Source organism: Dendrobates tinctorius, unplaced genomic scaffold, assembly GCF_039654945.1.
Source record: "Dendrobates tinctorius isolate UK_male_01 unplaced genomic scaffold, ASM3965494v1 ptg000075l, whole genome shotgun sequence".
Taxonomy (NCBI): Eukaryota; Metazoa; Chordata; class Amphibia; order Anura; family Dendrobatidae; genus Dendrobates; species Dendrobates tinctorius.
Window position 1 is genome coordinate 45,821,454 of NW_027361743.1, and position 27,990 is coordinate 45,849,443.

Here is a 27,990-nt window from a genome sequence, read left to right on the forward strand (position 1 = left end):
ATCTCTGAGACAACTTTTTGAATCCTTCCCCTGAAAAGCTATGTTGAATAATCTTTGTTTTCAGATCATTTGAGAGTTGTTTTGAGGAGCCCATGATGCCACTCTTCATAGGAGAATCAAATAGGAGAACTACTTGCAAGTGGCCACCTTAAATACCTTTTCTCATGATTTGATACACCTGGCTATGAAGTTCAAAGCTCAATGAGGTTACAAAACCAATTTAGTGCTTCAGGAAGTCAGTAAAAAGTAGTTAGGAGTGTTCAAATCAAGAAAATGATAAGGGTGCCCATACTTTTGCACCGGTCAAATTTTGTTTAAATGCAGATTGCACATTTTCTGTTAGTACAATAAACCTCATTTGAATCCAGAAATATAACTGAGTCCATCAGTTATTAGATATATGAAACTGAAATAGCTGTTGCAAAAACCAAAATTGTTATAAAGAAAAAAGGTTAACATTAATAGGGGTGCCCAAACTTTAACATATGACTGTACAATAAAAAAAAATTTATATAAAAAATTATTTTTGCATCACTTTATTCTGCGAGCTATAACTTTTTTATTTTTTCTCTGATGATGCTGTGTGGTGGCTCGCTTTTTGGGACAAGATGACGTTTTCAGCTGTACCATGTTTATATATATTCGTCTTTTTGATCGCGTATTATTATTATAGCGCTATTTATTCCATGGCGCTTTACATGTGAGGAGGGGTATACATAATACATACAAGTACAGTATTCTTAAACAATACAAGTCATGACGGGTACAGGAGGAGAGAGGACCCTGCCCGCGAGGGCACACAATCTACAAGGGATGGGTGAGGATACAGTAGGCGAGGGTAGAGCTTTCTTTATTGCACTTTTTGATCGGCGGTATGATGATAAAGCAAAGTTTTTTGCTTTTTTTTTTAAGGGGTTTACAAAAGGGGTTAACTACTGGGACAGTTTTATAGGGCGGGTCGTTACAGACGCGGCGATAGTAAATATGTATACTTTTATTGTTTTTGCTTTTTTTTTATTTACAAATAAAATAATTTATTAGGGAATATTTTTTTTATTTAGTAACCTACACCTTTTTTTTAACTTTATTCTATTGTCGCAGTGTCGAACATTACTATAAAGTGTCAGATCGCTGATCTGACACTGCAGTGAAGTGTGTCAGATCAGCAATCTGACAGGCACTGCAGGTTTTCTCAGCGCCTGCTCTCAGCAGGTACTGAGAAAGCCGCCTCCCTGCAGGACCCCGAATGCCCTCCGTGGCTATATTGGATCCGGGGGCCTGCAGGGAGGAGGCCCTCGGAGCAACGCGAGCACATTGCTTTGCTCCGAGGGTCTCAGGGAAGCACTCAGGGAGCCCCCTCCTGGCGAGATTCTTCCCTATGCCCCCCGGTACACTGCGATCATGTTTGATCGCAGTGTGCCAGCGGTTAATGTGCCGGGGGCAGTCCGTGACTGCCCCTGGCACATAGTGCCGGGAGTCAGCTCTGATAATCAGCTAACACACGGCCACGATCAGTTGCGCTCTCCCCGTGATCGCAGCTGATCGCGGTGACGTACTATCCCGTCCACGGTTATACGGGCCCGGGTTGCGTGGACGGGATAGTACGTCCAATGTCAGAAAGGGGTTAAAGGTTTGATATTGAGTTTTAGGATTGCTATTTCCAGTAGATGGCACTAGAGTTTAAGCCCTCTTCCTCTCTGAAGAGTCAATTTGCATATTAAATTTTCTAGAGGAGCATGCATTCTGTATACAAGTCTCCTCACTCTGACATGCCAGGTCTGACTTGTCACTCTCCACAAGGAAAAACGTTACCCCTTAGATCCCAGTCTTACGCCTCTCACCTAGTCAATTCAGATCTCATACTTTGCACTAAGGCCAATATCCCAAAAACAGTCTGCAAATTGGGATTCCACTTGGCAAAGAATCAATATTGGCTTTTAGAATTGGTATTTCCAATAGGTGGTGCTAGATTCTAAGTCCTCTTCCACTCTGAAGAGGTACCGTATATAATTGAGCATAAGCTGACCCGAGTATAAGCCGAGGCACCTAATTTTACCTAAAACAAAAACTGGGAAACCTTATTAGCTTGAGTCTAAGCCTGGTATGCGTTGTCCCCTAATCCCCATCCTGGTATGCATGGCCTCCTCATCCCCATTCTGGTATGAATGGGCTCCTCATCCCTTTCTTTGTACGCATGGCACGTCATCCGTAAACTTGTATGCATGGCTCCTCATCTGTATCCTTGTATACAAGGCTCCCCATCCCTATCCGTGTATGCACGACCCCATTCTGATGACCCCCATCAAAAAACATAAAAAATAAGCCATTACACTTACCTTAGCATCACTCCCTCGCAGCGTCTTGTTCCGGTGTCAGCAGCGGCTCTATGCTTGTAAGCAGTGCATGGCAAGGACGTCATGCGCTGCTCACAAGCAGAGCACAGCTGCTGGAATACCCACTGCTCCCCACGCTGAAACTATGTGCGTGGAGGGCAGTGAGTATTAAGTAGCGCGCAGTGTCAGCCGCCGGGCGGTCACGTGTGCCGCTACTTAAGAGAAATTGAATTATCACCGTTCTCCACGCCCTGCGGCTGACACTGTGCGCGCTATTACAGAGAAATTAATACTTTTTGCAGCAGCTGGGTCCTACCTCCTGTGACCCGCTGCCCCTCCCCATCCATGTTCTGGACACCTCATTCGGGTATAAGCCGAGGGGGGCATTTTCAGCACAAAAAAAAATGTGCTGAAAAACTCGGCTTATTCTCGAGTGTATACGGTAATTTTCATATTCAGATACTGTTATACCATGGCTGACAAAGAGAACTAAGTAGTCGAAAGCTTGCTTTGTAACAACGTTTATTTTAATTTTGTTAGGCATTAAAAGGTATCTTAACTACAAGATTTTTTTTCTACCACTGAGAATAATCAGTCTAATTAGGATATGTGAGACGAGGATGAGTATGGTGGACACTTGTTATTCTCCCGGCTTTCCTCTAAGGCCTCTTTCACACTTCCGTTTTTTACAATCAGTCACAATCCGCCAGGTTTTGAAAAAAAACGGATCCTCAAATTTTTTTTGAGGATCCGTTTTTTTCCCATTGACTTGCATTAATGGCGGATTGTGACGGATTGCTGTCCGTTGCATCCGTTTTTTGTGAGGATCCGCCAAAAGTTGCTGTCCGTCACCATCCTCAAAAATTTCAAAACGGAGCTTGCAACGTTTTTTTCTCTGGCGGATCCTGCAAACACTGATTTAACCCGAATTTCTGTCTGGGTGCCGGACAATTCTCTCTCTCTCTCTCTCTCTCTCTCTCCTTCCCGGCCAGCGATTCCTTTAAATTTCTTCATTTTCAGGATCCGTCTGAAAACGGATCCTGTGCCATCCGTTCACATCAGTTGAGAACGGATCCGCTTGTCCGCCTTTTTGGCGGATTATAACTGATGCAAAAAACTGAAGTGTGAAAGAGGCCTTAGGCTCAACTCTCCTGAAAACAGACGTGTCTGGAATTTACAAAATGTTTGTATGAATTGTCAGTGTGTGCTACTAAATTTCTTCATTTGTTTGGACTCCAAAGTGATTTATACTAGTGCCACAATATAATTGGTAGTACACAAAGGAATGAAGATCGTCCCAAAATATTCTAGAGATGTATTATATGGGCTGTATGCACTTTATTGTAAGGCTTATAACATACTAATGTACACAGTAGATAACATGTACTGCTAATTTTTTTTTTTTCTTGAGCCTATTGCAACACCTTCAAAGGAGACCACGGGACGTTCTGGAGCTGCCACGTCAGTTTCTAGTAAAATTCATGGACCTGCTTTTAATTTTTAAAATGGATAAAGGGGGAAAGATCTACCCCATTCCCCATGACCCTAAACCAAAGCTACAGTATAAGCACCCTGAATTAAGAGGAGCAAGAGGAAATTAATTGGACGAGAAGAAGCGCAGGAACTTGTAGGCTTGAGGCTGCAGTATAGACATTAAAATTATTATGCATTTATATAGCACCATTGATCCCATGGTGCTGTACACAAGAAGGGGTTACATACACAATACAGATATCACTTAAAGTAGACAAACAATGTTTGACTAGTACAGAGGGGAGAGGACCATGCCCATGCGGGCTTACATCCTACAGAGTGATGGGGAAGGAGACAGTAGATTAGGGGTTGCAGCAGCTCCAATGGTGTTGAGGTGGGAACGTGGTCATTGCAGGTTTTAAGCTTTCTTGAGGAGATAGGTTTTCAGGTTCCATCTGAAAGATCCAAATGTGGTGGATAGTTGGGGTTGGGTTACAGAATACCAAAGGATGAGGGATATTTGGGACGTCTTGATTGGGTGAGGAACGAATAAGTGTGGAGGAGAGAAGGAGGTCTTGGGAAGACCGGATATTACGTGAGGGAAGCTATAGACAGATTAGTTTGGAGATGTACGGAGATGGATGGCCTTGTAGGTCAGTGTTAGTAGTTTGAACTGGACATGTTTGAGAATTAGGAACCAACAAAGGGATTTGCAAAGGGGGGGGAAGCAGAGGAGTACCGAGTAGAGAGATGAACTAGTCGGGCAGCATAGTTAAGGACTGGAGAGGTTTGTTAGCAGGTAGGCTACAGCGGAAGATGTTGCAGTAGTCAGAGATGGTATGCACAAGCATTTTAGAAGCATGACGGTTGAGGAAAGGACAGATCCTGGAAATACCTTGTACCTTGCTCAGCTGGAGAGAAAACCCCTGCTAGGTCCAGCTGGCAATAAACCCAAATTCATATGACCAAACAGGAATATAAAAGTGTTACTTATAAATAAGGAACCTCATATAGATACCAATTCACTGCAATCTCTACGCGTTTACCTGTCCTTGCTATAGCTTCATCAGGAGTAATTAGAGGGTATTCCAAAGAAGATCCTTGGAGTCATGATGCCTCGATAAAAGCAACTTATTTTTTGTTCCACAAACTATTGATTAAAATGTACTTTGTTTAAAGGAAATCTGTAGTCAGGTCATTTTTGTGTAGTGTATGAATAATATCCTGAAATAGGGAGGCAATATATCTGTCCGGGGCTCACATAGAAAAATAAAACTTACATATCCTGAATGGGCTGCCTGAGCCCTATTGGAGAATACTATTAGTATACTACAAAGAAATGACCTGTTTCCCTTTAAGCCTTGTTTGCATGTGAATTAAAACAATGAATTTCAGTCAGGGAGCAACAGATTGCATTGGTAAAGGAATGGATGGCATTATCTTTAAGAGAGTAAAGCTGGAGTCACACATAGCGACTCACCAGCGATCCCGACAACGATATCAACGTGTCAGGATCGCTGGTAAGTCGCTATGTGATCGCTGGTGAGCTGTCAAACAGACAGCTTCACCAGCGATCAGCACAGCGACGCCGAGCGCGCGGCGTCGCTGTGGTCGTTAGTTACCAGCGCAGATGCAAGGGACGTGCGTCTCTTAGATACCCGATGTGTACGTTAGTTACCAGCTCCCTGCATCAGCGCGCTGGTAACTAACGTACACATCGGGTATCTAAGGGACGCACGTCCCTTGGATACCCGATGTGTACGTTAGTTACCAGCAGATCGCTGGTCTCCCGCCTGTCACACGCAGCGATGCGTGCTGGCCAACGGGAGACCAGCGACAAAAGAAATGTCCTGGGCTTTCGTGCAGCGGTCAGCGATACCGGCAGGGGGGCCGGTCGCTGATCGCTGTCACACACAGCGATCTCGCTGGTGAGATTGCTGTTGTGTCACAAAACTTGTGACTCAGCAGCGATCACGCTAGCGAGATCGCTATGTGTGACGAGGCCCTAACATGACCATGTAAACAATTTGGGGGATAAATTGTTTGGGTAGACTGCTTGAGAAGCTGGTCATACAGTTATAAAGAAATAATTTTCAAGAGACACCCCCGTCAAAAGGAGTTGTAATAGTACTTAGGCACTCCTTATCAGATTAGTGGGGGTTCTACACCCGACACCCCAACCAATCAGATGTTTGCAGCTTTCAATGTGGTATGCATGCAGAACACCACAGCTCCCTACATGGTGTAGTGGTCATTCTCAGATACTGCACTTAAAACTCTAAGGCCGGGTTCACATTAGCGTTAGGCTGGTCTGCGTATGGCTGCGTACTTCTTCCCTTAAGCTCCACCTACGCTCCGCCTACTTCCGCTTGCGTCATCCTGCGTACCTATCTTTAACACTGGGTACGCAGGGACAGGCGTTGTATGCGGATGTGTCTGCGTGTGTCGTTTTGACGTGCCCGCTGACTAGGGAAGCTGGTGTCATGGGTTGGACCTGTACTAATCCGATGTTAATAGGCCATCAATATCCAAGTCCTAGACAAACTAACTAAAGAAGACCATTCACAGGAGAATTTTATTTTGCTTCTTTGTTGCAGAGATTTTAGCAATCACAGGGTTTAGCACGAGTTAATTTTTATTAAGTCCAAGTTGGAATTTTCAGACAGTGTTTCTCCTTCTATGATGTAATCACACTACTGTTCTCAAGCAACTTGCACTTATTCTGCAGTAAGATCACGTAGTCATTACATCTCACACAGGAGAAGTCTGTTCTGGGCTACTCCTGTGGGAGATGTAATGACAGCCCTGATCTCACTGCAGTGTGAGTACAAGTTGCCTGAGTACAACAGACATACCAGATAAGTGTGATGACTGACACATCTCCAAACAGACAGTGTTAAGAGGGACAGTACAGCAGAGCTGACAGAGGAGGACTATGAGAGGAGAGGTGATAGAAGGGTTTGTAATGTCACACAGCTAAACTCAGCTGTTCTGCCCCTCCCCCACAGGAACTTTGAAAGGTGTTAATCTTTTGATCTCACAGGAGGTTAGACCAGGAGATCAGGGCTATCTATATACATCTCACACACTGGGAAACCTGCTCTAAACTAAGGTTTGGGCGTGTTCCTTTTCTGCTCTGTTGCTACATGCTTTTGATTGGTCAGCATCACATAAAAGAGAAGAAGTATCGGCCCCTAGTGAAGAGTATCTGCTAACATCTACTTCACAAAACTTAACTCTTTAGTTGCCATATACTTTGATGTATTCTGCTCAAGTTCAACATTAAAAATGGAAAAACTCTTTAATATATTTTTTTTACAGCATAGGAAATAACCAAGGAATCCAGGAATTAGCACATTCTGCAAATTGCTGCTTTTTTTGGTTCGTTGCCTTGCTTGGTCAGACAAATGTAGTATTACAAGCCATCATATTAGATGCATAGTCATCCACTTAATACATGGACCTCTCGCGAGTTGGCCAGTGCCGAGTACTCTTACTGAAAAACTTTTTTTTTTTTTTTTGCCGATATGGCAAAGTATAGATTTCCCTTTAATTATAATATTAACTGAAGACCTAAATTACATTTCACTATTAAGACTATTAAACCTTAAAGTAAAAAATGGATAACAAATAAATGTAAAAAGGGACATTTTTAATAATGTGTTTATGCCATTAGACATATCATACAGAATTTTAATATGTTAAAAAAAAAAAATAACTAAAACAAAACAAAGACATAACAAAAAAAATACATGACAGCCATGTGAAGCAATGTCTGCTATGTTTCACTTTTTTACTCGACTTAAAAGGTTTGGCCAGAAAAAAAAAATAAAAAGTTTGTACAGAGTGGACAATGATGCCTGCACCGGCGGTAATAACATACGGCCATCGGTCGGTTACGCCACCACCAGACATTATGAAACACGAGATGGTTTCAGTACACCATAAAATATAGTCCCATATCAACCCAGAATCTAAAGAGTTGTCCATGACGTTGGACACTTATCAAATTAAAGTTTCCATAAATTAGTAGGAAATTTAATCCAGCTTTCCAGTGGTATCCAACTTCCAGGCACCGGTGAGATAGCGCAGTCGTATAAAAAGGAGGTCTCTTCCCATCTGCAACCAGCTCCAGAAAGGCACCAGTTTAGATCCTGTATGAACACAAACAGAACAAATTTGGAATAACGTACTATTTTATTCATCGTACGCACATACATAAGGCAAGACTATATATCTATTTTGATGAAATTATGTCTTTTGGTAACCCCTGTCTATTGGTTATTTTTTTGTTTTTGTGCTTTTGGTTTTGTCTTCCTCTTCCAGTAGTAATAACTTACGGTATTTATCTAGACAATGCACAGTAGTTTAAGTATTTGACCCTTCCTCAACCCACCCTCCCGGCATTTTTTGTGTTTTGCTACCTCACAAGCTGGCATTTCAATTTTGTTGTTGAGGGTTTGCATCAGTTCAAGTAAAGAACACACCTACAGCTGAGAACATTTGGTTTTCTTTTTTTTTGTAAAGCAAACAAATAAGACAAAATAAGTGACAACTTCAATGTGCATAACTATTTACCCCCTTAAAGTCAGTACTTTATAGAGCCTTATTGTGAAGCAAACACAGCTGCATGCTGTTTTGGACAAGTCTCTATGAGCTTTCCACATCTGGACACTGGGATTTCTGTCCATTCCTTAAGGCCTGGACAATGGTGCTCCTTCAAGTTAGATGGTTTCCTATTCAAGTCTGACCACAGATACTCAATTGGATTAAGGTCTGGGTTTTGACTAGGCCACTACAAAACATTTACATGAGTCCCCTTAAACTACTTGAGTGTTTCTTTAGCAGTATGCTTTGGGTCATTGTCTTGTTGCAAAGTGAACCTCCATCCATCACTGACACAGGTTTTACACAAGAATATCCCTGTATAGCCCACCATCCATCTTCCCCCTCGACTCGGAACAGTTTCCCTGTCCCTGCTGTCAAAAAACATCCCCACACCATGATGCTGCCACCACTATGTTTCACTGTGGGGATGGTGTTCTTGAGGGGATGAACTGTGTTGGTTTGGTGCCAGACATTACTTTTACCTTGGTGGCCAAAAAGTTCAATTTTGGTCTCAACTGACCACAGCACCTTCCTCCATACATTTGGGGAGTCTCCCACATGTCGTTTGGCAAACTCAAATAGCTTAGTTACTCACCACTAATGGTGTTTCTCAGAACCCATGACAGCACCACGGAGAGAGGGGATCCGCCCTTCAGGGACAGGAACCTACAGATAAAAAGGGCGGTACCTCTCCTCCGCCTTCAGTTGGTTACAGAGCATCAGAGGGTCTCCAGGTTAGACAGACAACAGAAATATATACACAATATTATAATACTGTTTATTTATCAAAAGCACCGTGCCTAAACGGAAACACTCTACTAACAGTAAAACGTGCTCACCACACTGGTGAAGGGGAGGGGAATAAGCGGGTGCTGTCATGGGTTCCGAGAAACACTTATCGGTGAGTAACTAAGCTATTCTCTCTCACCCATGACAGCACCACGGAGAGAATTACAGAGATTGGTAGCTTAGGGAGGGACCACCGCCTGAAGGACCCTTCTCCCAAAGGTCAGGTCAGACGTAGAGGCTAAATCTAATCTATAGTGCCTGAAAAAGGTCGAAGGTGATGACCAGGTGGCCGCCTTACAGATTTGTTCTATTGATACCTCAGATCTTTCAGCTCATGAGGTCGCCATTGCCCTTGTGGAATGAGCTCTCAGCCCCTCCGGGATGGTATTTCCACTGGATGAGTATGCCAGGGCAATCGCATCCCTTATCAACCTTGCCAGGCTACTCTTGGATGCCTTGAGCCCCTTTCGAGGACCCTGGAAATATACAAAGAGAGCGCCTTCCTTCCTACATTTTTTGGTGGCCTCTAAGTACTGTACTAGGCACCTTTTAACATCTAAAGTGAGGAATTTGTCTTCCCCCTTATTTTTTGGATTTGGGCAGAACGAAGGACTACCTCTTGGGACCTGTGGAAATATGATGATACTTTAGGTCGATAGGCCGGGTCAGGTTTTAGGATGACTATCCTCTAGAATTTTTGTAAAAGGTGGCCCTGCTGATAAGGCTTGAATATCGCTCACTCTTCGAGCTGATGTTAGTGCCACCAGAAGCACCGTTTTAAGTGATAAGATTTTTAGGGGTGCCGAGTGAATTGGTTCGAACAGAGGGCTTGTCAGTGTTGAAAGTACAAGATTCAGATCCCATGACGGTAACCTTTGACTAGCTATTGGCCTAGATCTGGTTGCGGCCTTAATAAACCGTGCTACCCAAGGGTCACCTGCCACATCATGGTTATAGAGGGCGACTAACGCCGCTATTTGTACTTTTAATGTGTTGACCGCCAGACCCTGTTCTAGGCCCTTTTATAGAAATTCTAGGATCTTATCAATCTGGACCCCGTCCTGAACCTTTGCCCTAGAAGTGGATAGGAATTTTTTTCATGTTCTGCCGTAAGCTCTCATCGTAACCGGTTTCCTACTTTTTTTGTAATGTAGTTATCAGGTTCTCTGAAAATCCCCTGTCCCTCATCAGCGCCCTCTCAAATTCCATGCTGTTAAATGGAGGTTCGGTGCCCGAGGATGTAACACTGGGCCCTGTGATAGCAGGTCCGGGAGATCCGGTAGGATCCATGGGTCGGTTACTGAGAGCATTCTTAGCCAGGAAAACCAGGTTATTTTGGGCCAGAAAGGGGCTATCAGTATCATTCTTGCCCCATCCTCCCTGACTTTCCTTAGGACCGCTGGAATGAGCATGATTGGGCGAAAGGCATATGTTAGGACTCTGTGTCCATGGGAGCATAAACGCGTCCAGAGTTGGATCTAGGGAGCAGAAGGTTTCTACTTTTTTGTTTTTGAAATTGGCAAACAGATCTATGTCCGGGGTCCCCCACATTTTTACAATCTGCCGAAAAATGGACCACTTTAGTACCCATTCCCCTTGTCGTAATTGGGTGCGGCTCAGAAAGTCTGCCCTTTGATTCTCTGTACCCCGGATGTGTAGGGCTGACAGATAGCAGGTTTGCGTCCACTAGTTTGAGGATTCTGGCTGATGTGTCCATTAGGGCTTGGGACCTGGTTCCCCCCTGATGATTTATATAGGCCACTGTGACTCGATTGTCCGAAAGAATGCGGACATGGTGATTCTGGAGCAGGGGTAGGAAGTGTGTTAGTGCATAGCCTACTGCTAGAAGCTCTTTTTGATTTGAGGAGGCTTTTAATTCTTGATCTCCCCACTCGTCCTGAGCCACCTTGTTGTTCATGTGTGCTCCCCATCCCGTGGGACTGGCATCCGTTGTCACGACCCTCTAGGTGTCCCCCTATTGCTGCCTGGTTGGCTAATACGTCCCACTGGAGATCTCTCGTGTGTAACTGAGCCCATTGAACTGCTGGCAGGCAGGCGGGTAGGGAACCCAGCAGTGACATAGCTTTCCTTAACGTCATAGAGGGATTTTGGATTGCTCTTGCTGTAATTTGAGCGATTTTCTCCTTCTTGTGGTCTGGGAGACGACACTCCTGAATGTTTGAGTCCAGTGTTAGGCCCAAGAATTCTTGTACCCTGCTGGGCTCCAATCTTGATTTTTTTTAGATTTAGAAGCCAGCCCAGGCCCTGTAGAGTGTCCATCACACTGTCCCTCTGTTCCCTGCATTTTTGAGCCGAGCTACCTGCTATTAGGAAATTGTCTAGATACGGGATTATTAGTATGTCTTGTTCCCTTATATGAGCCATCATTTCTGCTACTATTTTGGTAAATACCTGCGGGGCTATCGATATTCCGAACGGCAGGGCTCTGTACTGGAATTCTTTCACCTTACCCTTTATTGAGACGGATAACCGGAGATATTTTCTGGAGTCTTTGTGGATAGGGACGTGATAATAGGCGTCGCTGAGATCTAACACCGTCATGTAGCAGTTTGGGAACAGGATTTTGGTGGTGGACCTGATCGACTCCATTTTGAAGCTCTGATTCCTGACGTATTCGTTTAGCTTTTTCAGATTTATGATCGTTCGAAAGGTGCTGTCCGGTTTGGTTACTAGAAAAAGAGCGGAGTAGAACCCTCTGCCCATATCCTGCAGGGGAACCTCCTGGAGGACTCCTTTTTTTTTACTAGGCCTAGGACCTCGCTTTCTAGCGCTTCCTGTTCTCGAGTACTGGATCTCAGCGGCGTAATTACATACTTTTGAGGTGGAAGAGAGAGAAAGTCTATTCTTAGGCCCTCCTGGATTAGGTTTACTATCCATGGGTTGTTTGAAATTCTCCTCCAGGCTGGAAGAAAAAGGGTTAACCTTCCCGCCACCCTGGGCGTACTGTCACTTGGAGGGCTTTTTGTCTCGGGAAGAGTTACTAAAGAAGAACCCTCTCTCTCTTCTTTTGTCATCCCACTTTTGTTCCCTTGGTGGTCTTCTCTGAAGAAACCTCCTATTTCGAAAGGGCCTTTTAAATGCTGCTGGCCCCAAATTTGGGAACCCTTTCTTCTTGTCCCCTGCTTTCTGGAGGATGTCATCTAACGTCTCCCCAAAAAGGAATTTCCCTTCACAGGGGATTGAACATAATTTCATTTTGGTCTGTAGGTCCCCTGGCCAACTTTTAAGCCATAGTATTCTTCGGGCCGCGTTTGAAAGTGCTGCTGTTTTGGACGATAGCCTGACTGAATCGGCCGATGAGTCCGCTAAGAAGGCAGCCGCTCCCCTTATTACTGGGATAGAATCTAAGATCTTATCCCTTGGTGTCCCTTCCCTCAGCTGTTTCTCAAGTTGGTCTACCCATACCATTAGGGCTCTTGAAGTACACGTCGCCGCTATGGCTGGCCTGAGGTTACCGCCTGCTGACTCCCATGCCCCCTTTAGAAAGGTATCTGTCTTTTTATCTAGGGGGTCCCTGAGGGAGCCCATGTTCTCAAAGGGAAGGGCGAATTTCTTTGAGGTCTTTGCGACTGCTACGTCGAGCTTCGGGGCTTTATCCCAAGACGCAGATGCCTCCTCCTCAAAGGGATATTTTCTTTTAAGGGAAGGGACTGTAGTATTTTTCCTATCTGGCTTGTCCCATTCTTTTTTGATTAGGCCCTTGACAATTTCGTTAAGCAGAAATACTCTCCGTTTTTTCTGGCCTAGTCCCCCGAACATTATGTCCTGGACTGTTTTATCCGGCCTAGGGTCCAATACCCCCATGGTAGACCTTACAGCTTTTATTAGTCTGTCTACCTCTTCTAGGGGAAAACAGTGACACCCTCCCGTTTCCTCGTCTGAGGAGCCGGATTCCGAGGTTTTAGATGTGATTTCTCCCGACGTGAAAGAGTCTGACTGGGAGGTTCCTATCGTGTCTTTATTCCTCATTTTATCCCTATGCTTAAGGGATACGAGGGCGCTCTGAACCTCTGATTTGATTGCGGCCCTTAGGTCGGATGCGAAATCCGGAGCTCCTGACAAAGAATTTCTTTTGTGCAAGACTCACATAGTTTTCTCCCATGATACAGGTAGGGGTCTAGTGCAAGTGGGGCATTCCCTGTTCTTTTTTCCCTTCTTTCCCTAATAAGGGAGAGGAATTGTATTACAAGGGTGAACATTCACGAAGATCACTTACCCCCAAAGGTGTGCGGCTGCAGGTACCGGTTCGGGAGATGGAGTCAGGTCCTGTACAGGCTGATCTCCTGGTGGCGATTTGCTCCTTGCCGCTGACGTACTGCGCCGCGTGGAGTGACTGCTGGAACGGCCATCTCTGTTTCGTTCCTTGTGCCGGTGTTGCTGCTGCTTGAGCTGCAGCCTGTCATGCTGCTCCTGTTGCTGGTCGCTATCCCCCATTATCAGGATCGCTTCCAGCCAGGAGTTCTGAATACACCATTTTTAAATTTGCCGCCCCCGTGACGTCACCGCTCCCATCCTGCACCGCGCTGGCCGGGGAGCGTGCTCCTGCGCCGATTTCAGGGACCCGGAAGCCGCTCCTCTACTTCCGGGGCAGCGGCCATCTTGGTACTCTCTGCACCATGGCGCTGCCCGCACTTCCACCGGGTCCCCGCGAGCCCCGATCTCCTTTCCGGAGCGGCGGCTCTGACGTCTCCCTCCCGCTCAACCGGCAGCCTGCATCGGCCCCAGCGGTGGCGGCTTCGGGCACCGCTCCTGCCGCGACAGGGGCCTCCCCGCTGCCGTATACCGGACATGTCGGCCCCGGATCCGGATTCTTCTCTTCAAATCACAGGTACGCCGTACTGTGGGTCCCCCCGTCAGGGACAGGAACCCAACTGAAGGCGGAGGAGAGGTACCGCCCTTTTTATCTGTAGGTTCCTGTCCCTGAAGGGCGGATCCCCTCTCTCCGTGGTGCTGTCATGGGTGAGAGAGAAAAGAGCCTTACAATCAAGCTTTGCATGTAAGTTAGGCTTCTTTCTGTCCACTCTTCTAGAAAGGCCACCTCTATGAAGTGTACAGATTCTTGTGGTTGTACGGACAGATACTCAAGTCTCCGCTTGGAAAACTCTTGGTGCCCCGGGGGATCGTCAGAGTTTGGGATTTTTTTTTCTATAGCACAACCCCGACTTGTACTAATAATAATAATAATAACAGAAAATACCTCCATCTAGAAATGTAGTATAGTTCTTCTGTTTCGCCAAGTATCTTTCCTCATGTGCAGGCATTGAAGGATCTTAGGTATCCATAGTTACGACCACTAGCAACTAGCTGTCACTATATCAGTGGTTGTAACCATGGATACTCAAGGTCCTGCAATGCCTGCACATGACGCAAGAGACATAGTGAATCAGAAGAACTATACTACATTTGTAATTGGAGGTATTTGCTATTATTATTATTATTACACCTACTACATTTTGAGATAGGATCTTGGCAATGGGAATACCTCTTTAACCCCTTCCCGACATCCGACGTACTATCCCGTCCACGGTACCCGGGCCCGTATGACCGTGGACGGGATAGTACATCCAGCCCTTTAATGCGATACCGCGACTTAAGTCGCGGTGATCGCATTAAAATTCCGACGCCATCTCACCTTAGGGAAGATGGCGGCGGCATCCCGGGCTGCGATCCCGCCCGCCCGGTATCCAGAGTGCTGTGATTGGCTGTTCAATCCTGAACAACCAATCGCAGCGTTTCTCATTGGTTCAGCCAATCGGAGCGGCTGAAACAATGAGGTCATAGGCTAGGATCAGAGTACCGATGTACTCGATCCTAGAGCCGGTGCCTGGCAACAAGCCCCCGGATTGGCACGATAGCCGATCTAATCGATTGCGCCAATCGCAGGGCACAGCGGCGCTATATCGCCGCTGTGCCCTGCCAGTACCAGCCCGGATCGGTGCAGCGATGTGACCGCTCTGTGACCTGTCTCTGACCTGCAGATGACCTATCTGACATCTCTGCAGGGGTCCTCACTCTAGCTGAGGATTTCTGCAGAGAGGTCAGACGCAGCAAGAGCTCCTGTGCTGGGTATTGTGGTGCCACAATTTGTAGCATCACCATCCCTGCAGAAAAAAAAAAAAGAAAAAACCGCCAACCGTAAGTGTACCTCATCCCTGATCCCCTGCCCAATCTATCTTCACCTCCCATCTATCTTCATCCCCCCAATCTCGCTCTTTTTACCCCCTCCATCCCCCCTTTTGCGCCGCCTTCGTGCGCAGCCGCCGAGCGTTGATCGATGACGCAGTTCACCGATCAACACTCATGCTAGCTTTTTTTTTTCTCTTAGCCCCCTTTGTGCCACCTCCGTACACACATCCCGCAGCCGCAAAACTTGGATAAGTGACACACGTCACTTATCAAAGCTTGCGCCTGCCGTTTTTCATTTATTTCACCCCCCTTTGTGCCACCTAACTACAACCCCCATCCCCTTTTATTTACCCCCCTCCACCCCCTTTGCCAGCCGCCGAGCGTTGATTGGTGACGCAGTTCACCGATCAACACTCGTGCTCCCTTTTTTTTCTCAGCCCCCTTAGCGCCAACTCCGCACACACATCCCCCAGCTGCCAAACTTTGATAAGTGACCCAGTTCTCTTATCAGAGTTTGTGCCTGCCATTTTCCTTTTTTTCCACCCCCCCCTCCTTGCGCCACTCCCGTGCGCACATACAGCAGCCTAATTTTGATAAGTGAGACGCTGTTCACTTATCAGAGCTAGGGCCTGCTGTTTTAGACTTTTTTCCACAGCTTTTTCTTTACAGAAAGTTTACACCAATCACTACCCCCCCCCACACACTGTTTTCAATAAAGTGTACACCCAAGCACCATATTTACACAAAAATGTCATCAAATTCATCCTAACAGCGCTATTCAATGGAGGAGGCATATGTTATACTTGCCTCCGACACTGATAACGAGGATGAGGATCTGACTTTTCTTTATTTTTCAGATTCTTCATCCTCTACCTCTTCCCCCTCCTCATCTTCCTCCTCGGATCCTGCGGAACCGCCACGCAGCACTCCAGGATAGAAGATGAGGCAGCGCCCACCATGCCCACAGCTGACCCAGCGCTCCCCGTATGGACCTCGCCCCCTGAAAATTACGATCCACTGATTCCTGATTTTGTGGCAGAATCAGGAATCAAGTTTGACACCACCGACCTCACAGAAATTGACTTTTTCAAAGTCTTCTCTCTGATGATTTTATCAACCTCATGGTGGAGCAAACTAATTTGTGCGCTCGTCAATTTTTGGAGCAAAACCCGCATTCATCATTTTCAAACTGGTCTCCTGTAGACGCAGTTGAAATGACGCAGTTTTGGGACCTGGTCCTCCACATGGGGATCCTGAAGAAGCCCGAACTTCGGCAATATTGGAGTGCTGATATTTTAAAATAAAACTCCATTGTTCCGAATGGTCATGGCCCGGACGCTTTTTGAGGCCATCCACAAATTTCTGCATTATACTGATAATGCACAGTGTCCCGCACAAGATGACCCGAACTTTGACTGTCTTTTCAATGTTCGGCCGGTCATCGAACACTTCAACAAAAAGTTTTCTGAGGTGTACGTGCCCCAAATGGACATCTGCGTGGATGAGTCCTTGGTTCACTTCAAGGGAAGGCTGCGATTCCGGGCCAGGTACGGAATCAAACTCTATAAGCTGTGTGAGAGTGCCTCAGGGTACATCCACAGGTTTAGAGTGTACAAAGGAAAGGACACCCGGATTGAACCCCCTGAGTGTCCTCCTTTCCTGAGAGTGAGTGGAAAAATTGTGTGGGATTTGGTGCACCCACTGCTGGATAAAGGTCATCACTTCTACACTGATAACTTTTATACCAGCATCCCACTCTACAAATCCCTCTCTGAGCGAGGTACCACAGCCTGCGGTACAGTCTGCAAAAATCAGAGAGGCCTCCCGAAGACGCTACTTGGGCAGATGCTCCGAAAAGGTGAGAGCAGGGCCCAATGTAGCGACTACCTGCTGGTGGTCAAGTACAAGGACAAGAGGGATGTCCATCTCTTGACCACCATACACGGTGATGGCAGTACCCTCTGCACTGTACGGGGTACCTCTACACAGGTCCGCAAATCTACCTGTGTAGTGGGGTACAACAAAAACATGGGGGGCGTTGATCTCTCCGATCAACTCCTCCAACCGTACAATGCATTGAGAAAGGCCAAGGTGTGGTATAAAAAGCTGGCCATGCACATCGTCCTGCTGTCACAATGTGCATGCCACACCGATACGTCGTACCTTCATTTCCAGGAGGTAGTGGTTAAGGCTCTGATATTTAGCGCTCGTGGAAAGTGCGGGCACCAGTGCTTCTGGAAATGAAGGTGCTCGTATTGTACCAGGTCAGCATTTTCCGGGGGTGGTCCCACCAACCCAAAGAAAAGGTAAGCCGCAAAAAAAGTGTTGAGTGTGTTACAAAAAAGGAATACGCAGGGACACCACTTATCAATGCGGCATCTGCCCCGAAAAACCTGGCCTGTGTATGAAGGATTGCGTCAAATTGTACCACACCTCCATGCACTACTAATTTACATTAGATTAGTTGGGGGCACATCTAGATTTGTTCTTTGGGGGTCTAGTATCCAAAATGATCTCACATGTGGGTTTTTTCCTGTTTAGGCACATCAGGGGCTCTGCAAAAGGAACATGACGCCAGCAGACCATCAAATTTTGCATTCCAAAACTTCACTACTTCCCTTTCGAGCCCCTACATGTGCCTACACAGTTTTTTCCTACATGTGGGGTACCAGAGTACTCAAGACGAGTTGGACAACGACTTTTGGGATCCAATTTCTCCTATTACTCTTGGGAAAAATAAAAATTGGGGACTAAATGATCATTTATGTAGGAACAAAATAGGATTTTATATTTTCTCGCCCGGGCATTGTAAACTTTAGCGAAACACTGGGGGGTTCAAAGTGCTCACCATACATCTAGATAAGTTCCTTAGGGGGTCTAGTTTTCAAAATGGGGTCACTTATGGGGGGGTTTCTACTGTTTAGGCACATCAAGGGCTCTGCAAAAAACGGAACATGACGCCCACAGACCATTCCATCAAAGTCTGCATTCCAAAACGTCATTACTTCCCTTTCGAGCTCTGCCATGCGCCCAAACAGTAGTTTTCTCCCACATATGGGGTATCAGCGTACTCAGGACAAATTGGAGAACAAATTTTGGGGTCCAATTTCTCCTGTTACCCTTGGGAAAATTAAAAATTGGGGACTAAATGTTCATTTATGTGGAAATTTTTTATTTTTTTTTCTCACGCCCGGGCATTATAAACTTTAGCGAAACACTGGCGGGTTTGAAGTGCTCACCACACATCTAGATAAGTTCCTTAGGGGGTCTAGTTTCCAAAATGGGGTCACTTGTGGGGGGTTTCCACTGTTTAGGCACATCAAACGCTCGTCAAACGCGACATGGCGTCCGATCTCAATTCCAGCCAATTTTAGGTTGAAAAAGTGGCGCTCCTTCCCTTCTGAGCCCTGCCATGTGCACAAACAGTGGTTCCCCCCACAGATTGGGTATCGGCGTACTCAGGACAAATTGGACAACAACTTTTGGGGTCCAATTTCTCTTGCTACCCTTGGGAAAATAAAAAAAAAAATTGTTGCTAAAAGATCATTTTTGTGACTAAAAAGTTAAATGTTCATTTTTTCCCTCCACGTTGCTTCTGCTCCTGTGAAGCACCTGAAGGGTTAAAAATCTTCTTGAATGTAGTTTTGAGTAGCTTGAGGGGTGCAGTTTTTAAAATGGTGTCACTTTTGTGTATTTTCTGCCATATAGACCCCTCAAAGTGACTTCAAATGTGAGGTGGTCCCTAAAAAAAATGGTTTTGTAAGTTTTGTTGTAAAAATGAGAAATCGCTGGTCAACTTTTAACCCTTATAACTTCCAAACGAAAAAAAATTTGTTTCCCAAATTGTGGTGATGTAAAGTAGACGTGGGAAATGTTATTTAGCAACTATTTTGTGTCACATATTTCTCTATTTTAAGGGCATAAAAATTCAAAGTTTGAAAATTGCAAAATTTTCGCCATAATTCTGTTTTTTTTTCATATATAAACGCAAATTATAGCGAAAAAATTTTACCACTAAAGTTAAGTACAATATGTCATGAGAAAATATCAGAATCGCCTAGATCCGTTGAAGCGCTCCAGAGTTATAACCTCATAAAGAGACAGTGGTCAGAACTGTAAAAATTGGCCCGGTCATTAACATGCAAACCACCCTCGGGGGTAAAGGGGTTAATGGTGCTGCAGCCTCTGTAGCCTTTCAGATAAGGCGTGTATATACTGACAATGTGACACTTAAAGTGCACACAGGTGGCCTTCCTTTCACTAAGCGTGTGATTTATGAAGGTAATTGTTTGCACCAGAAATTTTTAGGGGCTTCATAGCAAAATGGGTGAATACATACGCACATGCCAATTTTTAGATATTTGATCCCATAAATGTAATTTATGCTTATATTTTTCTCACTTCACCAACTTAGGCTATTTAGTGCTGATGCATCACACACGACTCAGATTACAAAAGTATTTAAACACCGGTAGTAATGTAACAAAATAGGTAAAAAGTCAAGGGGGTGTGTTTTGAGGCAGAGATGTTGTTTTGAAAGATACCATTCATTTCACCACAAAATGTATTGAAAAATATTTTGGGGTTCATTTTTATGATGTTCAATGTGTGGTAAAAATGAGCTGAGATTAGTATTCTATAGGTCGATAAAATTATAAAGATATCAAATCTATAAAAAAAAAAATGCTGTGTATTTTACTGATTCAGAACTCAAAGAAAAAAAAAAGCAACAATTGGGGTAGATAAACTTAGATTGCTCTTTATTGCATTTTATAAATTTCTTTTTTTTTGTTTACAGCATTTACTATATAGTATAGTTTAATTTATATTTTGATCCAGCTAACGGACACGGCAATACCATATATGCTTATTTTATTTCAATTTCTATTTTCGGATTGGGAAAAGGGGGAACAATTAAAAAGGTCTCTAATGCCCATATGTCCCAGTCAGGTAGAAGGACGAGTTCTGTCTTAAACTTCATAAACGTCCACGACCGTCCCATAATCTAGAACATATAATCTGCCCCCTATGTGAAAATGCCGCAGTTGTTCCTCTGGATATCAGCAGCGTAAATTGACAAGAGCTGCAGCGTGAAATCCACAGAATGGCAATTTATGCTCCAGACGTCAGGGCGAAATTCCACCTTCTGGAATGCAAAGGGTGAAGTGTAAGGTTCCCCTGAAAATGTTCTTTTATAAAACGACACCTATGGCGATAAATACTGCTGTGGATATCCCTGTGGCATCTTTGCGAGAAGTCTCTACAGGAGGTCTGCAGCAGAGATGACACATGGGAATGGACCCTAATGTATCCACCGATCACTAGATGAAAGGAATCAGACTCATGATTGACTCTTGGAGGAAATAAAGCCACGAAGAAGCCAAAATAAAGCCTTCAACAAGAGTAGTCACCTATATTTTTCAAGGGACAAATAAGAAAATATGGGGTTTCCAGACTGGACATCCACCGACAAGCTTGGTAACGTCTGGAAGTCCATATAAATATTAGACTGCTGAAGATCCAGACGTTTGGTTTGATAGCATCAAGATGAAATGAAAAAATTCCAGTTATCGAGTGCTGATCCAGTGATCATGCGGGCCAGTCATATAAATGTCTGACCATGAAGTGCAATCTGTTAGAGGCTCTCAACAACGGCTAGGAAAAGAGATCCCACCTATGACATCTATATGTCCTAACAGACCCTAATAAAGAGGCTCAGACAATCCCTTTATACAGTATGTTGAAGGGCAACATTCCTCCTCCATAGAGTACAGTGGACACCATCAAGTCACCTGTTGTCCTCCCCCTCCATCATGTCTGCAATCACACTCCCATTACAGTAATGATTTTATGTCGTCCATTTTAGGCTCTTGTAGTCCATAATGTTTGTATAAAGCAGCGGTGGAGAATTCGGCTTACCTTCAATCTCTGTCCAATTTACTGCAATTTCTGCAATCGGGATCTTTAAACATTGAGCTATATATAGCAGCTCCACATCAAACGCCCTGCATAAAGCGGAGATACGGCATATTGATCTGTGCTTTACAAAAGCTACTGCAGATGTCATTACGGCCCTTTTGCCCAGGCCATTTACAAATCATGTGGTTTATCCGCTCCCAACCATCTTCTTATAACAGGAAGGTTAATTACATAGAGGAGAAGGTCAATGCACCCTGTGGTCTAATGGCAACATAATCAAAACAGCCTCCAGTCTGGTGGACAAATACACGCAGCTTTCTCAATACAATATATGTGAAAAGGACATTTAAAAGGGAAAATCCATAAATGGCGAGACTCCCCTTATGCGGAGATGGTTTAGAGTGGTGGACTGCCGCATCCAGGTGGAGAGTAAATGGAGAGGTGGTTGTGAGTTTGTTCCACTGTCTCCAGTCACTTCTAGAAGACTTTGGCCGCAGTCAGACAGCTGTATAACCGGACAGAAGATTGGAACGCAGTGCTTGGACTGGCCGGTGGCTCTCCTGACCAGAGTGTCACAGTTTCATCTATGCAGACGTCACGCTCCCGTCGGGAGAGCCGCCAGCCACGTTTCGATCTTAGTCCGATTTATACAGCTGTCTGACTGCGCCCAAACATGGCTTCTGGACTGTTCCCAAAACTCTTGTAAAACTAAACAGAGAGAGAGACAATCTCTCCATCCACCTGGATGACAGCAGTCGCCTCATCAGCCGAGTTGGTGCTTGATGAACCCCTGTTCTTCACATAGGTGCAGGTATATCCTATGGGTGAGCCAAAAGCATCTAACGTGGGATACCCATTTAAGACAAAAGATGGATTTTTGGTTCTTACCGTAAAATCTCTTAATTGGAGCCTTCATTGGGGGACACAGATTACCATGGGTGTATGCTGCTGCTGCTAGGAGGCTGACACTATGCAAAAAAAACAAAAAAAATTGGCTCCTCCCTGGCAGTATACACCCACCGACAGATACCAAGTACCTCAGTTGGTGAGAAAGCAGTAGGAGAAGCCAAGCAACTTTAAACGTATGTACCAACCCAACAAGGGGCTCAAAAACCCAACACGGTACAACTTAAACAGGGAGGGTGCTGTGTCCCCCAATGAAGGCTCCAAGAAAGATTTTACGGTAAGAACCAAAAATCCATCTTTCTTTATCGCCTTATTGGGGGACACAGATTACCATGGGACGTTCCAAAGCAGTCCCAAGGGCGGGAACAGCAATAAAGGAACGAAAGAACAGGAAGGGCTTAGGTCGGCCGGTGCGCCACCTGCAAAACCTTCCTACCAACAACTGCATCAGATGAGGCCTGGGTATGAACGCTGTAGAACCTCGCAAAAGTGTGCAAAGACGACCAGGTCGCGGCCCTGCAAATTTGTAAAGCCGAAGCCTGGTGACGAACGGCCCACAAAGCTGCCACAGTCAGGGTGGAGTGAGCTCTCACTCCCGGAGGAGGCCGTTTTTCCTGAAGTTGGTACGCTTCCAGAATGGTAGAACGAATCCAGCGAGCGATCGTGGATTTGGATGCCGTAAGTCCTTTCCGGCGACCTTCAGAGATGACCAGCAAGGAATCGGATTGATGAAATGAAGCGGTCCTGGCGAGATAGACACGCAAGGCTCTAACTACATCCAGTTTGTGGAGTGACTTCTCAAGAGGGTGGGAAGGAGCAGGACAAAAAGATGGGAGAACAAAATCCTCAGTGATGTGGAAAGAGGATACGACCTTTGGAAGAAAAGAAGGAACGGGCCTGAGGACGACCTTATCCTGATGGAGAATCAGATAAGGGGACCGACATGACAAGGCCGCCAACTCAAACTCTTCTGATAGATGTAATGGCAGTCAAAAAGGTTACCTTCCATGAGAGAAGGGATAAAAGAATGTCCTGGATAGGCTCGAACGGCGCCTTTTGGAGAGCGATAAGGACGAGATTGAGATCCCACGGATCTATCGGCGAATGATGAGGCGGAGCCACATGGGCGACCCCTTGAAGAAAGGTCTTAACCTGCGATAAGGAAGCGAGCTCTCTTTGGAAGAGGATAGACAGAGCTGAGACCTGGCCCTTGAGGGTACTGAGGGACAGGCCCGCATCTAAGCCAGACTGAAGAAAACCAAGTATGGATGGAATGGAAAAGGACATTGGAAAGACTTTTTTATCGTCACACCAACGGAAAAAAGCCTTCCAGTACCTATGGTAAATGCGGGAAGAGGCTGGTTTTCTGGCTCTGATCATAGTCTGAATCACTTGGTTGGACAAATCTGATTCTCTCAGAATCGCGGCCTCAACGGCCATGCCGTTAAAATCAGAGACTGAGAATTCTCGTGGTAAAGAGGGCCTTGAGAGAGAAGATCTGGACAGTCTGGAAGCCTCCAGGGAACGTCCACGAGCATGTTCACCAGCTCAGCGTACCAAGGTCGTCTTGGCCAGTCTGGAGCCACTAGAATTACTGGGACGCCTTCCGATTTTTGCTTCTTGACCACTCTTGGGATCAAGGCAAGAGGTGGAAACAGATATGGAAGTTGGAACTGGGACAACGGAATTACCAGGGCGTCGCAAGCGACGGCTAGGGGATCCCTGGACCTGGCTACGAAGCGCGGAACCTTGTGGTTCATCCGAGATGCCATGAGATCGACATCCGGTAAGCCCCAGCGGTGGCATATCTGGTTGAAGATTGTGGGATGAAGAGCCCATTCGCCTGATGCTAGGCCTTGAAGACTCAGGAAGTCGGCTGCCCAATTTTCCACCCCTGGAATGTGAACGGCGGAGGTTTTCGGAACGTAACGTTCTGCCCAGCGCAGTATCTTTGCCACTTCTGACAATACTTGCCTGCTGCGTGTGCCCAATTGAATGCGGACAGGCTTGCCTACGAGGAGAGGCTGCCAGCGGAGAAGGGCCAGGAAGATTGCTCTGATCTCCAGAAGATTGATAGGGAGGAGAGCTTCCTGTGGATTCCAGCGTCCTTGGGCTGTTTTTTCATGAAAAACCACTCCCCATCCTAGGAGACTGGCATCGGTGGTGATGACTTGCCACTGAAGCGGAAGGAAGGACCTCCCTTGTAGAACTGACGCTGGCGTTGTCCACCAAGTCAGGGATTGCCTCACTCAGAGAGAGAAGAATGGGGCGGTCCAAAGACAGCGTGGTCTTGTCCCAGGCTGAAAGAAGGGACAGCTGGAGAGGGCGAAGATGAAATTGTGCGAAGGGCACTGCTTCCATGGAGGCTACCATCTTCCCCAGAACCTTCATGCAGGATCGAAGGGGGAATAGGCGTTGGCCGTTTGAGGAGTCGGATTCCCTTGGAAAGAGCCGCAAATTTTTCCCTTGGAAGAAACAACCGGGCTAGATTCGTGTGGAATTCCATGCCCAGAAAGGTCAGAGGCTGCGTGGGGCTCAGAATGGACTTCTCCTTGTTGACTATCCATCCGAGGCGGCAAAGAGTATCCAGGGTTATCTGAAGACTCTGAAGGCAGTCTTGGCGGGACGAGCCCTTGATCAAAAGATTGTCCAGATAAGGGATGATGAGGATTCCCTTGGAGCGAAGGATGGCCATGACTGTCGCCATCACCTTCGTGAAAACACGGGGAGCGGAAGCCAGGCCGAAGGGAAGAGCCGTGAACTGGTAGTGATTTCCCTGAATCGCAAAACGAAGATATTTTCTGATGTTGCAAACAAACAGGGATGTGAAGATAGGCATCCCGTATGTCCACAGAGCAGAGAAATTCTCCGGGTTTCATTGAGGCTATCATCGATCGAAGAGACTCCATTTTGAAGTGGAGAATCTTCACGTGGCGATTGAGCAATTTGAGGTCCAGGATTGGCCGAAAGGTACCGTCTTTCTTCGGGACTACGAAGAGATTTGAGTAGAACCCTGAAAACCATTTGTTTGGGGGAACGGGAACGATCACTCCAGCGGAAAGAAGGGAGGACACGGCCTGAAAAAAACCTGGAGTGTGGGACCGCTGTCTTGGAGGTCGAGATAGGAAAAATCGTCTGTTTGGCGGGGAAGCAAATTCGATCTTGTATCCGGATGCCATGATTTCCCTGACCCAAGCGTCGTCGACAACGGATAGCCAAGCGTCCACGAAAAAGGAAAGTCTGCCTCCCACCCTGGAAGAACTTCCAGGTGGGGGTGACCCGTCACTTGGAGGAAAACCTACCAGAACGGGCGCCTGAAGACCTGGGGTATTGTCCTCGATCTCCAGCGGGGAGCGGGTTTGTAAGAAGGTTTTTTCTGCTCTCGCTCCCTAGAGGCAGAAGGCCGATCTTGCTGGGAAGATCTCTCTGTGGACGAGAAGGGACGAAAAGGCCTAAACGGCCGGAAACCCTTTCTGTTAAAAAAGCGTTTTGGTCGAGACTGGGGGAGAGAAGTGCTCCAAGGAGGCGGCCAAAAGGTATTTACCCGCATGATTAATCTGATCTGCCAGATCTGCAAGCTCGTCCTGAGGAGCTGCCGCTAAGATGCTCCTGCGAAGAATTTTAGCCCAAGCCGAAATGACTTTCGCCACCCAGGCAGATGCGAAAATAGGACAGAGGGAAGCGCCGGAGGCCTCAAAAATTGACTTCGCCAGAGATTCTATCTGCCTGTCTGTTGGATCCTTAAGCGATGCCCCGTCTGGGAGAGATAGAACCGTCTTAGAGGCTATGCGAGAGACGGGAGGATCCACTTCGGGGGCTTTGGTCCATTTTGTGAGTAACTCTATATCAAAGGGGTACAGGACATCTAAGTACCTGCGGCCTGAGAAGCGTTGCTCAGGGTGCTCCCAATGTTTGGTTAGAGTAGTATCAAACTCTTTGTGGTTTGGAAAGGTTCGGGATGGAGGCCTTGCTCGTTTAAATGGAACTGAACATTCCTGAGGCGGGAGCTTGTCCTGCTTAATTTCCAGGGTTTGGAAGATAGCTGAGAGGAGACTATCGACCATATTCCGTGTTTTAGATATGTTATCTGCTTCTGAACTAGATCCCGATTGGTGGATCGTCGTCTGACCTAAGGTCGTCCTCTGAAGAAGGAGACGGACACCTGGGTGAAGCAGATGGGCCTAGCGAGCTGGAAGATGAGCCAGACAGAACACGCTTCCTAGAAATCCTACTCGGTCTGTCCCTCTGAAGGTCGCGGTCAAGTGCGGACGACTCACCATGAGAGGCGGTCGGTGCACAGGTGGCTGTAGATAGCTGAGGTAAACGTTCTAGGACCTGGACCAGGGACTGAGATACTTTAGTCAGATCAGAGACTGACTGAGACATTGCAACAGCCCACTCTGGGAGAGGGGAAGTACCCTCATCCCGGGCATCGGTGTGCTCCTGAGAGGCCGACATAGCTGAAGGGCTGCAGGACGGACAGAAGGGTGACGACTGACCTGACGCCCACTTCTTTTTACAGCGTGCACAGGCGTAGAAAGTAACGGTGGGTTTGAAAGAAGTCGCTGTTGAGGGGTTGAGCATAGGTGGGCTACGCCTTATGGCTGCACTAAACAGAAAAGGACTGCAGAGGAGAGCCAATTTGCAAGTAAGCGCCGAGCCTACCGAGAATCTGACGAGCAGCAGGACCCTGAAGTGTCCCCCAAGCAGCGCAGGAAGCAAGAGAAATTGCAGGAGGAAGCTGACTGTGAACTCGGTGGGCGGAGCTTGGCGCCAGAACGTGATTGGACAATGGCCGCGGGGAGGCGCGGTAATAAGGGAGATTGACGTCCCTAAAAAGAAAGGCGTTCTGTGATAGGGTGGAATGGGAGCGGAAAAAACGCGCCCAGAGTGAAAAAAGAAGCGCGTCCAGAACGGGGAGGAGGAAAGTGAAAGTGACGTGGTCTCCCCCCCCGCCTGGATTTCTAAACTGAGATGGCCGCGGCGCCAATAAATAAAGGTGAGCCTGCGTCCCACTGCTCTGAAATCCCCCCCGGGATAAAATAAACCCCCGTAGATAATGAAAGACCGCTCCATGTGGGCACCGCTGTGTGCCTCTGTACAGAGGGGAGCGCGGCTGCGGCGTGAGGCTGACAGTGGAGAAGGGGGTTGGGAGATTCAAACCCAGGAACTGCTGAAGATGCCAAATACATGCAGGGCTGAAGGGATCGATCAGACTCTTACCCGACGTCCCTGAAGAGGATGACCGCAGGGACCATGTGTAGCAGGCAGGCCGCTGGGAGACATCCTCTTACCCTTTGTCATGCAGAAGATGGCGTTTTCTTGCTGGGAGTGAAGGAGAGTCTACTGGCTACCGCCATCTTCCTCTCAGCCCTGTCCCAGGAGAGGGGTGAGGAGATGCTTTGGCAAGGAGCGGCCACCCATCATCAGCCAGCCCATAGCACCGAATGGTGATAGGGAAAGGTCCTGCCCGCGGTACTCAGAGTTGCGATGTGGGGACACCACACTGCTCGCTCAGCCGCCTGATATGGGAAATCAGGGTGATAGCTACACTGTTTCCCGACGGAGAACCTGAAAAATAAATGAGAAAGGATTAAAAGGTTCGACTAACACCTAAGGGAACAAAAAAGGAATTATTAACTGTGGATCTGGGGAGATCCCGGTCCGCCTCCTACAGACACTAAGCACAAACTGAGGTACTTGGTATCTGTCGGTGGGTGTATACTGCCGGGGAGGAGCCAATTTTCTTGTTTTTTTTTGCATAGTGTCAGCCTCCTAGCAGCAGCAGCATACACCCTTGGTAATCTGTGTCCCC

At 46.6% G+C, this 27,990-nt stretch overlaps 1 protein-coding gene across 2 annotated transcripts in view; it reads right to left on the reverse strand.

The window, feature by feature from the left end:
• Positions 1-7,437: 7,437 nt before the first annotated feature.
• ALG5 (ALG5 dolichyl-phosphate beta-glucosyltransferase) overlaps positions 7,438-27,990 on the reverse strand; it is a 75,310-nt gene continuing 54,757 nt past the window's right edge. For both annotated transcript variants that reach the window (XM_073583251.1, XM_073583250.1), the window contains exons 9-10: positions 21,270-21,355; positions 7,438-7,960 (exon numbers count right to left, since the gene is read on the reverse strand). In XM_073583251.1, the coding sequence (XP_073439352.1) occupies positions 7,845-7,960; positions 21,270-21,355 (202 nt within the window). In that variant the 3' untranslated portion in view covers positions 7,438-7,844. The remainder of the gene's footprint in view (positions 7,961-21,269; positions 21,356-27,990) is intronic.